Source organism: Rhea americana, unplaced genomic scaffold (assembly GCF_003343005.1).
Source record: "Rhea americana isolate MKP2758 unplaced genomic scaffold, rheAme1 scaffold_820, whole genome shotgun sequence".
Taxonomy (NCBI): Eukaryota; Metazoa; Chordata; class Aves; order Rheiformes; family Rheidae; genus Rhea; species Rhea americana.
The window spans coordinates 1-17,671 of record NW_028187002.1 but is presented as its reverse complement, the minus strand read 5'-3'; the positions used below and the strand labels follow the sequence as shown (position 1 = coordinate 17,671).

General features: G+C 49.3%; 1 protein-coding gene across 1 annotated transcript; it reads left to right on the top strand.

Moving 5' to 3' along the window:
• Positions 1 to 7,370: 7,370 nt before the first annotated feature.
• Positions 7,371 to 16,707, top strand: LOC146585309 (myelin regulatory factor-like). Its single transcript, XM_085323193.1, has 5 exons — positions 7,371 to 7,413; positions 8,054 to 8,141; positions 8,934 to 9,269; positions 13,435 to 13,496; positions 16,679 to 16,707. Exons 1-5 carry the CDS (start codon positions 7,371 to 7,373, stop codon positions 16,705 to 16,707), a joined length of 558 nt encoding a protein of 185 aa, XP_085179319.1.
• Positions 16,708 to 17,671: the final 964 nt, after the last annotated feature.

Sequence of the window (17,671 nt, the reverse complement as noted above, 5' to 3'; positions counted from 1 at the left end):
CAGGAACAGAGATGCATTGTTACAGCAGGTTTGGAGGTAAGAGTTACTATGGGCCTGAGACCAGACACGGTAAATGGGTTAGGTGCCCCTTCTCTGTTCACATAGGCTGTTGTACCCCCTGGCCAATGGAGACCCTGCAGCTCTTTCTACCATATTCATCAAGTTAACTCTGGGGTCTTGGCTGAATCCTGTTCTGTATTTCCATTTCTTATGATGAGTACTGTCTTTGCATCCTGCCCTAGCTGGCATGGGAAAATAACAGTTTCTCATCTCAACAGTGAGTGGATTGCAGTGGGGTTTAGAAATAGAAGCTATGGTGCTGCCCAGGAGCCTACTTAAGAGTGCAAGATACTTGCCATGAGTGAGGAGATCAGATATGGTCAGGCAAGGCTGAGTGGGAGCTTGGCCTCTCCATAGAGAAGCTGGTGTGTGTCTTTGAAGCCCCTCTCAGTTGCTCTCTTCACTGGTTTCTTTCAAATATGTGAAATACAAGTTAGGCTTCCTGGGGCTCATTGGAACAGAGCTGTGTTAAAGATGATGCACAAGCTCCCTCAAACTGGCATCCCCTTAGSCCTGAGTTCAGCATGGTCAGATCTAGGTCTAGGGTCCTAGATCTTTCCCACAGACTCCTGAAGCTCGACATAGGCCACGTTTCTGATGTGACTTTGGAGCTTGGGTTTTCTATTCAGGCATGAATGGGGGGAGGTGCATGAGCATCCTTTGGTATGGAGGGACAGGGCTTTCCGTGGTGATAGGCTGGCAATGTGATGCCCAAGAGATGAGAAGGCCATACTTCTGCATTAACTCAACGAGTCCTGCCTTTTATGGTGGGAAGGTACATGTGTTGTGTGTGCATGCATGGTGTCCTAACACAACTGAAACTGCTCTATGATAGCATTTACAGGTGCATAACCAGCCAGTGTAGATCAGTGTAGTTCCATTAGTGTCAGCTCAGGTGAAGGCCTGTGAAATCATGGAGCTGCATGGGCTGACACCCCATAAAAATTTCCTCCAATGGCATATTTACTGACAGTTTGTGCAGCAGGCTGTCCTGGAGAGGCTTGCAGCCCCTGGGTGAAAGTAATAAAGAAGCTGGTGTGTGAGGAAGGTCTCATGTCATATAGGGAAACAATGCTACAACTCAGGGAGGAGGGCAGAGGGGCTCCTTTGAGTGCCATGCATATCAGGGACTTTGCTCTGTGGTGGTCTTGAAAGCCCTTTGGGGGAGATGGGGGAGTGGTCTGGCTTTGCCTCCCACTCAGGTTACAGAAGCCACTTATGCTGGGAGTGACTGGTTGCTGTTACAGTCAGGTAATAAAGAGCATAATTAAGAAGGAATGTTGGGCTGYATATCTGGGGGAGAGGCAGGGGCTGTGGGGGTTGCAACTAGGAGGGAGGGCTTCATCACTCCCTTCCCACTGGAGGGGAAGTTTTGATCCCTCCGTGCCCTCTGGGTAGCTCAGGATTGGGCGTGTAAAGCAATGGGGAGATCATTCCACTGGCCCTTAAGCAAGGAGCTGTCTGTCCTCAGAGAGCCTGCTGGCTGGGTCTACTCAGCAGGCAGGTGCATAGTCCAAGTCTCTGGACAGGTACAGGACTTTCCTTTCAGCATCCCATCCTGGGGCAGGGGCAGGCACAGGAATCTTGCTGAAGCTGGCTTGTCACATCACCAGACAGCCTTGAAGGAGCAGACTGAGGTTGTAGTGCTGGGTACCCTTTGGGCCTTTCCCAGCGTGGCAGGCTCATCCAGGCTCCAGATGACGCAGAAGCAGATCTGGAGCTGAGTTCTGACCCCTCAACTCCCTGGGCTTAGGCAATGTTTGGTTAGAGAGCCATGGTGTGGATTCCTCATGCTTGCAGCCGGGCTGTTAGTCAATCCACCGGGAGGAAGGATAAACAGAGGAGGAAGCCGAAGGGGGTGCTGAGCAGAGCAAGGCCCTGGGAATGTGCCGATGCTGCAGCCCAGCCTGCGGATTGCACAACCCATTGCGCACAGCTGCAGGAACACGCTGGTGCACACAGGGCAGGGCTGATTCTTGGCATGGCTTTCCCCACTGCCACCCTGGGGACATCCAGCTGTGATACACAGTGCCAAGTCCTTCTCAGCTGGAGCTGTGTACCTCGCTACACCACTAGCTGCCCCTGGCCCTAGCACTGCACCACTGCTGATCTCCTTAGCTTTGGTAAGAAACCAGGCAATACCATGCTATACAAGGTAGTGGCTCCCTGCTGCTGCCCTCATGAGCCTTCCTGCTTTATAGTGTGTTTGCCAAGGCTGGCAGCATTTGCCCTGCTAAGCYGTGTATCCCTGTGACACTCAGCACCCATTCCATTGTAGGCTGGAGGGCCCCAACACCTAGCTGTGTGGAGCCTCCCCGCTGTAGAACTGGCAGCCAGGAGCTCCTGGGGTCTTCAGGCCTATGGTGCTGGCCCTGCGCGTGTGTTTTGCCTTCTTTTCATTGCTTAGCTCTAGTTGTGTCACTAGGGTTGAATGTGTTTTGCTGGTTGTTTTGACCAGCCAAAAAGCTGTCTCAGAAGCTCAGGACTCACCAACATACTGGGAAGGGCTCCAGCTCCTGTGTCTTACCACCACTGGCATCCCTGTGAGTCTTCCTCTCTCTGCTGCGTTTTATCTGAAGGCTTCCCAAGCCTGCTACAGACAAGAATGAATCAAGTGCCCTTTGGACGAGGTTTCAGGTGAAGGCCTGAGCACAGCAAGATGATAGCCCTGGTCCATTTGCCTGTGAATGTTGTAGACCAAGGGATACAAACCAAATGGCCAGTGCCACTATCTTCTCATCTGATCACTGCAGGCTCCTCCTTCTCCTGGCTGTGCTGTACTTTGGCAATGCCCATCAGAAGTGGAGAACTGATTTGAACTCAGCATAGCAACAGTCCTCCAAAGGCCCTTGGACTGTAGACATTTGCTCTCCTTCTGGCCCTGCTAGCAGTGAGGTTGAAGGCCTGCCTACCACAGTGCTCTCTTGTCATATCTGAAGTGAATGCCCAGCAGCACAACTGGTGACATCTGCAAGCCCTTGAGCCAAAAGTGTTTTGAGAAATAGCCAGACTTTCAGAACAGAGCATGGTGGGTACATATAACTTTGCAAATCCTTCTGTTTTGGGAACCAGGCAGGGCTGAGGTGGTGAAAAATAGTGGGGGCAGATGTCTGTGGGTCAGGAAACAGAAATGCATAGCAGAAAGACTTACAAAGTCTATGGCTTTTTGCTCTTCTCCCTCCAGTTCTCTCCTCACTGGCTTCCATAACACTTGCGTGAGAGCACAGAACACTTCGTTTGTAGTTCGAGTGGAACCCACACTGTTCCTTACCATCTTACCAAGAAGAACAACTGACCCTCTGGAACAAGGCTTCCGTGGCACAGGGAGGCTCTCGGCTTGGCATAGGCTCTTTTCCTGCTCATCATTAGTGTCCTTCCACCCTTTGCTGATGTTCCCCCAGCCTGTTAAAACAGTTGACCTCATTATCATCTCTAGGTTACCACATCTGGTTCTCATTATGGGATCCCAGGATGCAGTTCTCCAAGTTGCTCCCTTCCTTCTACCCCCCAGGTGACCCAGGCAGTATTATGGGTGATTAGAAGACAGGCAACAGAGCAAGAATAGGTGGAGGAGGAGGCACTGTTATAAATAGAAGTACCATAAACTTATCAGTCTATCACTCGAGGTAAATTCTGGTTTTAATCTCCCAGACCTGTAAATATGATGACTGGCAGGGGCCAGGCACTGTTAACTCTTTCAGAGCCCTGCAGAACCCTGTAGCCCTGAGGCTGTGTGTCCATCTCTGACAAGAAATGGGATGCAGTGGAGGGCCTGAGCGCTCAGATGGGGCTGGGAGAAAGTTCCCAAACCAAGAGGATGCTTTGGACAATTGTGTAGATGTACAGAGTCACGAGGAGAGACAAGACTGCAAACCCATGCCATAGAGTGGGAGGGTGCAGGGAGGAGAAAGTGGCGCTGGAAGCACCTCTGTTTGGATGATGATCATGTTTGGAAGTTTGGGGCAGAGAAAACCAGTCCAAACATTGGGATTCCTGGCATTCTCACACATACAGAGGCCTCCGCTCACCCAGCTCGATTTGTGAGAAGGGTGTTGGAGACTTAATTTTCTTTTTCTTCAGACAAGGTTTACTTTTGTGGATCTCCTCAACCCTCTTGTGGGGAGGGGCTAGAAAGTGGAGCACAGGAAGAGGAGACATGGGATGAGATGCAAGGTGGTGAATTGGTGCACTGAATGGAGACACTGAGAGGAAGGTGAGAAGAGGTTGTACAAAATGCTGAAAGGATGCACAAAAACTTTGAAGAGGCCTTGAATCACAAGCCTAGAAGGGTTATGCCTTGAGTATAACAAGGGGAAGGCAGGACAAGGGACCTGGCAGATTTAAATGTTTCTTTGCAGCCACTCTAACTGAAGGAGTGGAAGGTTGTCTGGGAATTCTTTGGGCTGAGAAGTCTCTCCATGTTTATACAGGAGGGCTAGCACATTGGAAGCAGGACAATATCGTGTGGCTAAATTACTTGGCAGTGTCTCACCCTTTGCCTGGGTCTCAACTGAGACCTCAACCTCCCCTGGGATGCTTTCTGTGTGCAGAAAGTGCTAGTAAGCTGATTCACAGAAAGGTGCTCTTACAGCAACACTGAGGGGTGGGGGGGGGTGGAAGGGGGGAACACCTGCAGTACCCTCCAGGCTCATTGCTCTGGGGTGCTCCAGGCTTATTGCTGTGGGGCGAAAGGCAAAATTTGTCCTATTGAGCTTCGGGGGATGTTAAAGGAGTTATGGGCAACAAGCGTGCTACTATATTCTTTGGAGCAAGTAGTAGTACAGGGGCAGGGCCAAAGCTGGGGGATGCTATGTTAGTATTACACCTGTTCTTCCTCACACAGAGAGGGTAAATGCAGAAGGATGGCAGCATGGAAGAGTTCAGTGCCTCTCTGAGCTCCATCTCTGTTTCTGTGGGACTCAGAGATGCACAAATCTGTCCTGTATGGAGCTATGTGAGTGTTAAGCTTCCCAGGGTCCCTTTTTTGTGGCTTCCAGCTCCCTCTTAATCCTCACTTTGGCGGGAGAGGGGGCATTGTTAGTGTCATTAGGAGCTTGTGACTCTAAGGAGAATATTAGCTTTTAATTAATCATCTAAGCTGGCTTTCAGTAACAGCCCCTACTGAACAGAAGCTACAGGCCATGGGATGTTCCTCAGGGCTGGATGTAGGCATTCCCAGGATACTTTCTGCCCAGAGAGATGAGCAAGGCCCCTAGGGAGGCTGGAGCAAGGACAGCCAACTGAAGGGAAGAGAGTCCTCGGATGGCTGAAATGAATTAGAATGAGCAGGGTAAAAGAAAGTTGAGCCCCTGACTTCTTTGTAGCTCCTCCAGTTTCTCTGTAGCTGGCTCAAGTGCCTCTGGCCCCAGCCTAAGGAAAATCCTTTATTTTTAGTAGGTGGTTCCCCATGCACCCTCCCCCCCCACACACACAACCAGCAGCCAGCCCCCTGCTGCAACTGTTATCAGCTCTGCTGCAGCTCCAGAACTGCTCAGCTGACACACCTTTCACGTCAGAGTGCTTATCTCACCCTTTGCCTGGGTCTCAACTGAGTTTTTTTGAAGGTGACTTTTAAGACAAGGTAGTAGAGAAAAAGGGAAGTCTAGCACCACTTAGGTCTGTGGAGGGCCTTCTGTCCTTTCTGGCAAGGCTCTTGACTCCTTTCCTCCAGTGGAAAAACTTATGGTGTTTGGAGGTGTGAAACCCCTCAGGGTCAGACATGTGGAGATCTCTTCCTGGACAGGCTCAGTAGCTTGTRGAAAGGCAGCAAAACTGGTAAACTGCCCTTTTTGCTGTTGTGAACCTGGGTCCCAGTCCTGGAGCCTGGAGTGAAGATGGAGTGTCCTGATAGTGTTTGTCATGGAAACTTGCCAAACACATCATAGAATCATAGAACCAGTAAGGTTGGAAGGGACCTCTGGAGATCATCCAGTCCAACACCCCTGCTCAGCAGGGTCACCTAGAGCATGTTAGACAGGGTAGCATCCGGGCGGGCCTTGAATATCTTCAGAGAAGGAGGCTCCACAACCTCTCTGGGCAACCTGTTCCAGTGCTCTTTCATTCTCACATCATGTGATTTAGCACGGTCTCTCTTTGGCCAAGAGTGAGGCAGCAGGGTGGAGGGGGGGAGTGCTAACCACCTAGTGGAAGAGTTTTGGCTGATGTTGAGAGGTAATAGGGGGGAGGTTGAGGAGCAGCTGCTTTGAAGAGAGATGCTTGAGTAGTTTCAAGTTTAGTAAAGTGTCAGAAGTAGGGTATAGCAGAGAGAGGCTGGGCCCTAGGGGCCGAATGAGGGAGGTATGTGCTCATGGTGCTGGCCCTCAGTTAACTCTTGCAGTCAAACATTACTCAAAGCAGCACACAGGCAACTGCTGTCACATCACTGCAACCTCAGGAGGCAAGAAGACAAGGTTGTCATGGAGAAATGACCTGCATGCTGGCCCTGTGGTCTGTGGCTGTATGGGGGAGGTGTTGGAACAGTTCAGGAACTTGCAGGAACTCTGCTTCTGGTCATCCAGGGTGCTGGCCTGCCAGCTGTGTTGCACATCTCTCTTCTAGATGCTTTCTTCTTTAGCAGGTGTTAGCACGAGAGCAGTGTCACCTCCTTCTCCCCCAAATGCCCAGGCTGTGCCACTGAGGTGTGTGGTACACAAAGGGTTAGGTGTCTTTCAAGGGAACAGCTATCCAGTTTTTTCTCTCTAGCCAGGGTTACTAAGGGAAAGATTCCCCAGCATCCACACACACACACCCTGTCTGTTTGGCAGAATTCCTAGCTGGATTTATTTCTGCCGATTTGCTTGTCTTGGTATGAAAGGGATTTGTAGAAGAGAGAGCTCCAATTGGCTGAGTGCAGGCTGCAACCCCTCCTTTTCATTTTTGCGGTTCATTGGCTAACCTTTCCCCAGTGCGTGGCCTTTGGGGGTGAGAATGGGAGTCAGTCCTTTGATGGTGTGTGAGCAAGTCTTTTGGGCAAGGGACATTGTTTTAATATAAAGCTTTGGGACCTTTCAGGAAGGGCCGTCTTCATTATCTGAGCTCAAGGGGAGGGAGCCAGGCCTTGTCTTCCACTTTCTTGGCAATGTCTTTGGCATTGAGGGTTGGCATCAACCCCAGAGGGCTGCAGACTCCCACTTCAGAGAGACAGATAAAGAAAGCACTTTCTGTCAACAAAACCTAGCCCAGCTTCCCCAGAACAGAAGAGAGGAGGAGGAACCCTCTGGGAGAAAGAAGAAAGTCCACTGCTTGCCTGCACGGGAGAGGGAAGAGGGAGGAGGGCTCCTGCAGGGATCAGGAGCTGTTCCAGAGCCATCATGGCAGCAGTGGAGAAATTCCAGTATGTTCTGCAAAACGGAGGCAAGGATCCAAAGAGAAGGAAACCAGCCTTCCAAAAGTACTCTCAGAGCTCACACATATCGCCCTGCCACAGGGCCATTACCGCTGTGCTAATTGTGCTCTCCTGTGGCCTGCAAAAGGCAGTTCTTCAGTCATCTATTAATGTTGAGGCGACCCTGGTGAGACCAGAGGCTCTTGCAGCTTCACTACTGAAGCCTGTTGCAGGCAACATCAGCTCAAGGTTGGTCCTGGCTGGGCAAGCTCTGTGGAGCCACATGCCTTACATAGCTCAGGCCTGACTCCATGACCTTTCTCCCACGTATCCTAAGCCTGACCCCAAGGAAGCTTGCATGTCCCACAGCCAGAGCTTGGCTCACAGTTTGCTGTAGACAAGCCCCCCTGGCTGTCTGGCTTCCCAGAATGTGTTACCACCCTGACTTGTCCCACATACACCGTCTCTGTCTAGTTTTACGCTGGGATGCAGACAGGTGTGGACAGACGGCACCGCTTGAACTGAAGGGTTTGCTAATCTTCTTGGATCGGCTTCTTGACTCTGAAATATTCTGGTGTAGGGCTTTAGGTTTAGGGATTCAGACCTCCAAAGCAAGGGCCTTTCATGTCTTTCTCATGGCTCTTGCTTCCACTTCCTCTCCTCTTGCAGGCCACGACATTAATGGAGCTTTGGAACCATCTAACATCGACACTAGCATCCTGGAAGAGTACATCAGCAAGGAGGACTCACCAGATATGTAAGTGCTTCCCTAGCTCCACAGCAAGAGCAGTGTCCACTATTGTTTTCTGTAGAGAGAGGTCAAGCAATTCCCTGTCCTGCAATGCGAGGAATCATTTATAAATCACTATGTGCACCTCTGTCGTTCTTAAAGTCCTCCTCCTGTGCTCTGTCTTCCCTTATCCATTCCCTGTGCTTCCTCCTGTCTCTTACCTGCTTCTTGCCTTTGAATTTCCCCAGTCTCTTACTCACTCTCTTCTTTCTCTTCTTTCTCCTGACGGCACAGAAAAAGAGTTTTCCTCAATTGCTTTGGGCAATGTGAAAGCAAGCACCAGCAGCCCAGTATGAGAGACTGAATCTCCAGCACAACATGTGTGTGAAGGAGGGAAGGGTCTCCCTATGTGCACTGACATTGGCAGAGTGCAGGGGAAACCAGACCTTGAGAGCAGTTTGGATGAGCTGGATCATAGGGTGAGAGCAGGATCTTTGGAGCTGACATGATGAAGCTGCTTGCCTGCACAAGTCCATAAGCTGAACCACAGCAAGCAGAGACAGTTGTCAAACTAGCATGTTGTATTTGGCAAAGGAAAAGTGTTGTGTTGATCCCACCAGTCCAGGCAACCCACCTGCCTTCCTGCATGTTCCTGCCAGTGCCAGCAGGATGCTGACTGTTCTGCTTGTCTTCTGAGTGCCCTAGTGTGCCTGAGAGGCTCTGTCCCCATTGCTGCATGGCTGGGGAGGGAAGGGCTGGGTAGTGGGCGGAAAGTGCCATCTGCCTGTACCACTGAGGTTGTCCCCTTCTCTCTCACAGCTGTTTCCCTGACATCCCTGCATCAACCAGCTATGCACACCCCCAACCCTCCAGTTCAGCCACCATCAATGCACCTCTTGCCAGCTCCATCGCCAGTGCTGGGCATGTGACCAACTCTGCTTCCAGCGGTTCCCTCCACCTTCCTCCCCCAGGCAACCAGATCCCAATCCGTCATGGTCCTCTTTTGACCAACCCTTGTGGACCCAGCTATGGTGCTCACCTCAACTGTAATAACAACAATGGCATGGTGGTGCCAAAGGGCTACCTCGGTGGCCACTGCATAAACAACATGGTCCCTCCAATCAAATCAGAGCCCAAGGCCTCCTATGCACCTGGGTAAGTGAGACTGGGGGAGGCAGAACAAGGGCAAATAATGGTCTAGACATTCCTCTGAGGCTGGTGGGGCCTGGAAGTCATCTTTCCCACAGTACCCTAATACATGCTGACAACACCAGCGTGTATTAAGCYCTTGCTTCAAATTTTTTTACAAATGTAGGTCCTGATGTTCCTGAAAGATTGTTTGCAGTTTTGATCTTAAGTGTATGCACTGGATTAGAGAGAATCAGTAACAGCCCGTATGTCAGCAGGTGGGGTTAGAACAATGGCTTTGGATGGTAAAGATAGTCATACTGTACACTTCCAAGTGCATGATGGGCGAACATTTTATTGGGTTTTTTAGGAAGAAAAATTTGTAGAATAAGTATGAAAAAGAGAATATTCAGTCTTCAGGATGTTCCCAGGACTATCCATCCCAGGGGAAGATGTTAACAAAATTGGTCAAAGAGATGCACTTATCTTGGCCTGATGCCAAGAAGAAAGAGATGCCATGTGAGCTGGATTTGTGCCTCTTTGCAATGAGCTCTGGATGTTGCCCTTGTGAAGGAGGGGAACTGGGTTTTAGTATTGCGGATGGACTCAACTGGACAATTAGACCTGGGAGGAGAGAAGTTGTGGTTCATGCTCTCTGGGGTGGCCTTGTCCAGAGGAGGCAGGAAGGGAATGACCCTGTCAGGCTAAGAGAGCACACAGACATGGCAGCTGCAGTCTGCAATGGCTGAAGGGACCAGACAGCACCTTGGTTGGTAGAAAGCATGTTGTTGGACGTGGCGTATTGGGAGGGTACTGCAGTGCTGGCTGGGACAGGAGCTAGCATGGTAGATGGGAGAAATTACTAGCGATTGTGAGTCAGGGAGGGGACCATGTGTCCATGGTACAATGTTCCTGAGCCCTTATAGCTGGGAGAAGAGGATCATGCTCCCTGGATGCAGCGGTTAACGTGCATTCAGTTCCTGGCAGCCTGGGGTCAGTCGTTGTTTGCATAAAGCTTTATTGTCTGAAAATCTGAAGGGAAGAATGCATCTGGTTTCTTCCTCCTCGTGCACCTCTCTGGTCCTCTGGTCTGTGCTGCTCTCCTCCAGTCATAGAGAAGTGAAACAAGAAGGTGATTTGAAGCTGGGTAGATGAAAATCAAAGTGTGTAGCAGTGCATCCAGTAGCAGGAGGCCTCAACAGTTGGCAAGGGTCATGCCACACTGAACTGCTACATGGTCTGATCTGTCCCAGTGGTGGTGGTGGATACTGGTGGATGTTGCCTTCCCTCTATAGCCATTCTGTGTGCCTTCCTCAGTGCAGTCAGCTGATGGTGGATCAAGGAGGTCAGGAGGGCCTCCAGGCTGGCTAGTCTCTGTAAACCACACTAGCTTTTCTTCTGTGTAGTGCCCTCTAGTGTTGCCAGCAAGTACAACATGGTGATTCCCAGACCTGGAAGCCTGCAGCTCACTGAACCAATTCTTCAGTATAACTGCAACTCCACTGGGATGACTTTGGCCCTTCGGATGAACTTGAAAAGATCCTTTAGAATGAGACAGCCAAGAAAAGTCTGCCCCGTTTTATTCACAAACTAGGGATAATATGGAGTTCTCCCTCGCTCTCTACCCAGAAGGCTAGAAGTAGCTCAGGGACAGCCATGCCTAAAAGCATAACATGACATCTTTCAGTCATATCCTTTTCCTCTGCATGCATCTGGCATTCTCCAGGATGTGAGAGGACATGACTAAGCATTATAGCTATACTATGGTCATAAACTAGACTAGATTACCTATCTGCTGCTTATACGTCATCTTACTTTAATACTAGGACGAAAAATCCCCTAGTCTTGTGGAGACAGCAGAAATCACTGTGACTGCGAGAAGAGCTCTATATTCATTCAGGGGCTGGGATAAGGTGATTGGGGCATATGTCTTGGATATGGCTTGTTCAGCTTTGTGTGTGATGTGTCTTTGCCTTGGCACATGGCTACCTCAACGGACTCTTCCAGGGCCTGGTAATAATTGCAAGTAATGGAAACCAGGTTCCTAGCAAATCCTTGTTATTGGAGATGGAGAACTTGGTTTAGGTGTAGAAGAATGAGGTCACTTCCGGCAGCAATACTTCTTCAGCATCTCAGAGTAGCTCTGCTCTGTTGTCCTCGGCTTTTCCTAGAGAAACAATCTTAGGTGTTGGATGCCAGCGAACCTTGTCCTTGGGCTGTGCATGTCCTCCTGACCTCCCTAAGCTCTCAGAGTGAACTCTGCAGTGTTGTCCATCTTTCTGCTGAGACCTTTCCAGGCTTCCAGGCTTCCCTTAAGTTCCCGGTCCTTCTGTTGTTGCCCAGAGCTTGCCTTACTGAGACCCAAATCCATACAGGTTTGTAGGAAATAAAGAATACGAAATCATGGCCAGCTTGGTAAGAGCCTGGAAATAGGGCTTGTGATGGGGACTCTGGACTCAGAGTATGAGGCATGTGTGTGGAAATGAAGGTGGAACAGGAGGGAAGAATGGTGAGAGTTCTTTATTAGGATTATCCCACCCTATCCCTCTGCAGCTCCTGTTGTGTACTAACTAGCTGATGAGAACCCATTTCCTGGGTAGTTGACTCCATTGGTGCAGGAGTCCTGGTGGGTGGTATGGTTTACAATTATAGTTCTGGTACCCTTGGGAGCAAAAGGATCTGGTTTCAAATCGTAAGGGAGACTTACGTATGGTGTTCTACACGTTTCCTACCCACAGCCCTAAGGGCTTTTTAGCCAATTTTCATCCAAGTAGCACCGGTTTGTCTGGGAATATGTTGCTAGCACAAAGCTGATGGTGTAAGACAGGGTGTGAAAAAGGATCCCCATTGAAAATCTACCTCTGACAAGGAATGCGGTATCAGGAGATGGAGAGGAAAGCACAGCAGATTTCTCTTATAAAGAGCAGGCTTTGGCAGGGTGCTGGGCTGCTGAAACCTGCAGAAATTTGCAGCGGCTGTGTGTCACCTGGGATGTGGCGGATACGAATGGGCAGACAAGCTATCTCCCTGACAGGATAACACCTTGCCAAATATCTCCCAGAGGCAGAGTACGTTGCCGATGTTACGGTGAAATGAGCCTTTGTCTAGAATGTAGGCAACAGTTGTGCCATCCAGCCCACAAAGCCACCATCTCCCTGCCTGTCTCTGCTGTGATATTGGGTTGCAGTGGCCATGGCTTAGCCTAATTGAGACCAGGGCCTCAGCTTTGTGAATGCGTTTGATCTCCATGTTGCTGGAGAAGAACTGGTGTCTGAGGCAGGCAAGTCCTTTACTTGTGCGCCAGGATGGCTGAAGAGCTACCCTAGCATGAAGATTTGTGAGTCTTCAGCCTTCCCCTGCAGGGGGTTGTGCATGGTGGAGGGGCTGGGAAAAAAAAAAAAAAAAAAGAAGAGTAAGTTCAAATTAATTCACAAAAAGACACTTTGGAAAAGGCAGCGCATCCAGCTGCCTGGAGTGTGAGCTGACTGAAGGTAAAAGAAAAAAGTAGACGCTAAAAGGAATTAACCAGCTTCCTCCCCTGTTCCCATGCTGCCACTGCACAAGTAGAAAGTCGATCGTCAGTCCTGCTGTCCTTGAGCTACGGGGTGTGCTGGATAAGACCACTGAGATTTCCCACTTTTATTTCATTTCATTTTGCTGTTGGCCAAATTCTGCTCTTGGTGACACTGGAGTAAAGCCAGGGTGATACCGCTGGCAGCTCTGATGCTCGAGTTTATACAGGTTGTAAGGCAGTGCAGGAACCAGCCCGCAGGCTTCCCAGCTTTTACTTTTGTGCATCAGATTCGAGGTCAGAACCAGGCTTCCCCAGAGCATCTTATTTATTTATAGTGAAGCAAGCGGTCTTTCCCTGGGAAACAGATACATTTCTGTTTGGCTTCTTTTAACCGGTCATGAGCTACTGAGTAAAGAGGGAAGTCCTACCGGCAGGTCAACAAAATGTCTATCCCTGCAAATCAGATTAAAAGAAGCCCTGTGGGGAGAGGTTTAAAGTGACAGCTACAGCAGTCCGTATCTTGTCAGCAGGAGGCACTTGGGGTGGTGGGTGTCTGCTGTGGGTGCAGCTGAGATTTCATTTGGAGTCTGGAAGGTGCTTTGATCAAACTGGACCTATCAGTTGTGTTGGAAACTGTTTTAAAATGACCTTCCCTTTTCTTTCTCAATCACTCTGCAGCACTTTACCCGACTCTCCCCCGGATTCTGGATCAGAAGCCTACTCCCCTCAGCAGGTGAATGGTAAGTGCTTAAAACAGAGAGAGGGGGCGAAAAATCAAAAAACAAACCCCAACATCCTCCCCCTCTTTGTTTGGTGAAAGTGGTTGGCTCTGAAATCTTTATCAGACGGGAGAAAACAGGCGGCTGCAATACGTGGGGAGATTATCAGTTAGTAAATATCCCTAGACTTTCGCCTATTGTTCTGCTGCTAGTCTTTGCAAGGGGGGGGGGAGCGAACAAGAGAGGGAACAGGAGAGAAGGCGAGGTGTAAATCCATTTACGCTGTGAGAGATCAGCAGAGTGTGGCTTGTCCCCAAGCAGGGTGGGATGTGGAGCCTGCAAGCCTCCTTGTCCTGCCCTCTGCCTCGAGTGAGTGAAAGGCTAGGAGTACAAGCACGTCTGAAATGAAGCCCAGCTCTGGGAGACAGAAATGAACTCGTCATTCAGCAGTAAGTTCCTTCCGAGCCTTTCCCTCCCCTTCATGAGGCCAGCTGATCCTGGGGGAGTTTTCTGCCCCTCCTGCAAAGGGCAGGGAGAGCTGGGCCCCTCTCAGGCACAGGCAGAGTCACTGCCAGGCCCTCTTGACTCTCTATGGGGAAGGGGAAGCCACTGGGTATTATTTGTGACCTTGACCATCCTTTGATGGAGGAAACCCCTTGCTGAGGAAGAAAGGTTGCTCCTGATCTCCTCTCCCCCTCCACAGCAGCAGCCTCTTCCCCAGGCTCCAGCCCAGTCCCCACCAGGAACAGTGCCTGCTCTTTATTTCAATGGAAGAGGTCAAGAGTTCTGTTTATCTTACAAAAAAATCCCTGGAATTCCTCCTGGCCCTTCCTTAAATATAACAAAGAGGCCGGGTTGTTCACCACAGGGAGAACTGCTTTGACATACTGGCAGAACAGCAGCACTGCTGCTTTGGGAGAACAGGAGAAAGAGGCTCTGGAGAGTACCCACAGAGCAGCTCATTCTTCACGAGGGAAGGATCAGATTCTTGGATCTAGTTTTCCCCTCGATCTGGCACTGCTGGGAGCAGAGGTCCTGCATTTGGCAAATCCCCAGCCTCTTTCCCTGACCTGGGTTAGAAGCGTGTGGAACTTGCTTGTGATACGCTGTGGAGATAGTGAAGATCAAGTCTGGAGTATCTGCTCTCCCAGTATGCTGCTGGAAGGGCAAGTTTTCTGAAAATTCTGCATAGGGTGGCCCTTGAAAGCAGCGCAAGGTGTCCCAGCTTGTAAACAACTACCGGTGCCATAGCTGGCCGTACTGCAAGGACAGGGCATTTACTAAGGACATTATAAAGAATCATTTCTTGCAGTGTTTCTCACAGGAGAACATGAGGGTCCTCTTCTGGCCTTCAGGCAGCTGACTGTCTGGGCTTGACCCCCTGAAAGGGTTGTTTGCAGATTACTAGAAGCTTTCTCAACCAGCTGGGGTGAACAATGCGGAGACTGCTTGGCCAGTTGTGCTGCTGAGCCGTGCTAGTCTTTGTCCAGGATTATGCTGATGGAAGTTGAGTACTTGTCAGGACTGCAGGGACCCCACTGTGCAGGATGTCAAGAACAGAGCTGGGCAAGGGGCATGTCGTGCCCAGTACTGTCACAACATGACTGAAAAGCAGAGAGATACTGTATCGCAGAGTTGTCACCTGCCAGCTCCAGCCATTGCATTAAAAAAAAAAAGAGAGAAAAGTCTGGCCTTTCTTTGTTCCTGAAGTCATAATTCCTGAGGTTCTTTCCCCATTGTCCCTGAATAGTTGCAGCATGGCTTGTAGGAGCCTCAGCCCTGGTTTGGAGTGTCTTGTTTGGGAGATAGGTAGCTGTATAGGTTAGTTCACAGCTCTCTGGTCTTTCAGAGAAATGAGGCAGTGCTGGAGGTGGTTTGATCTAGTTCTGGCTGTTAATTCTCACTCCCAGCAAGCTCTGTACCCCATTGCTGCTGCCATAAACCAACTCCTCCCTTTCCAAGGAGCCTGTGTGCTGTTCCTGATGTGGCTCCTCCTGCCTCTGCCAGGCCCAGACCATAGATCCCTGCTTGCTGCATGCTGTGAGGGAGAGAGGCCCCTGACAGCTCGCAGTCCCGGTGGGCTAATGCTATTCCCTTGGGCAGAGAACCCCCCTCTTCCCTCGGGCAGCAGCAGTGTGGGCTGGTGTTCGGCTAGATTGTCAGCTCCRAAAGGCAGACTGGCGTGGGAGCAGGAACCCTGTGTTTTAGTATGGGCAGGATGGTCCAATACAATGCATGTCAGAAGAAGGTACTGAGAGACCTCAGTGAGTAGCAAAAAGCCTTTGAAGAGAGCGGAATGGCTGAATATGCGGAAGCACCCCTCACACTCCTCTCAGATAGCCTTCCATAGAAGGGCTCTGTTTGCACACTTTTCCAGACCCCAGAATGAGAGGGGTTTTCTAATTTCTGATCAAGTGGTTTGGCCTCATCAGTCAACCACTGACTTGACTGGTTGTTCTGAATGACCAACTTTCATCCAAATCAGTTTCTGATTCAAGGCTGGCAGGTGGCTCTCGCTTAGGCAAGCTCTCTAGTAATGAATATGCAGATTTCTTCTCTGCTATTGCTTCCAGTGGTCTGACAGCCTATAACAGACTTATGCATTTTCTCCTCTTTTTTTTTTTTTTTTTTTTTTTTTTTTTATTTTTTTTTTTTTTTTTTTTTTCAGATGCCCAGGCTTCTTTTTTTTTTTTTTTTTTCTTGCCTGGTTGCAAGGTAGAGTTTACCTAGATTTTGTCTTGTGAGCCGTAGTGAGACAGGAGGAGTGGTGAGGACGTATGGAGTGACTTTGCTGATCTCATCCTATGCTACATTTTGCTGTGAATGGAAAAGCTATGCTAGCACTTCCTTCTTTGTCAGAAGTCAAGCCTTCTCCTAAAACTCCCTCCTCTCTGAGTAGCGCTGGACCAGTACTCTCTTGTGTCTGGCACCTTCCATGTACTCTGCTTCGTCATCCTGAGTAACAGTGTCACAGCAGAGTCCCTTACTGGACTCTACTGGAAGCCAGGAGTGAATCTTCAGACCAGCTTCGGTGCAGTGGAGTTGGCATTTCAGCTGGCCTTATTTGTCCAGCAAGATGTCCTTGCTGTCCACATCCTCTTCATCCTCTCTCATAGTGGGGGTGCAAAGAAGCGTTGCCTTGCATTTGAAACACCCGCAGAATCACTGTTCCTTCCCAACCCCTTTGCTTCCTCCTATTCCAGGACCAAGTACCCCAGGAGCCAGTGCCTGAATTTCTGCAGAGACACCTGAACTTGCAGGTAATGCAGACACGCCTTCTCCACCCATTAGGCAAAGGCTGTGGAAACAGATGAGCTTTGTTCTATTGCAGAAAAGGTTAGTGGAGTCCTGCTCTACAGGATTATGAAGAGAAAGTTGGTTTCCATTGAGGGCTTGGGGAATTTGCTGCGTGTTTCCCACAGATCCGGAAACTTAGTGAAAAGCTCTTATTTTGAATTCAGTAGCTCATTTCCACGTTTTCTGACTAACTAGGTCGTGCTTCTCAGTTCCAGCTTCTTAGATGATGTGCTGTCAGCTGGACATGACTAGTTTGAGGACCTGGCTTTCTATGAACATTTTGTTAAACCTGTATGAGTGTGCTCTCTTGGCACAGACTTGGTGGACTGGATTCTGGAAAGTTATCAGGAGGATAACCTCAATTTAGCTGTTCTTTTCTTGTTGTTTCATGCTATCTTTTATCCACTGTTTAAAGGAACTATGCTGCCTATCTCTTTTGCAAATACAGATTTTGAAGTGGAATAGAGATCTTCAGTTTTAATGCTAGGGGGATTGAAGGGAAGGAATTCCATGCTGGAAGGTGTTAGATCATTCACACTAAGGTTCAGATATTATCTGCCTCTCCAGGAGTTACCTGTTAATGCCTTGAATTCCCACTCACCTACATCCAAGATGTTCACTTGCTTTTCTTCTATTTGATTTTTGTGGAAAATTTGCAAATGCTTTCAGGTTATATTTTTCTCAGCATGACATTTTCAGCAACCACCGTTCTGGATTTTTTTTTTTCCTCAGATGTAAGATGGTCGATATTAAGATTTCTCCATGTGTAGATTTTCCTGTATAGATCCTCTTACAGTTTTTGTCAAGTCATTTCTCATATGTGTCTTGCACTAAAGTTAGCACTAATTCTTTTAGTGTTCCTGTATTTTTTAGCTCATTTCTTCACTTGTAGTATCTGA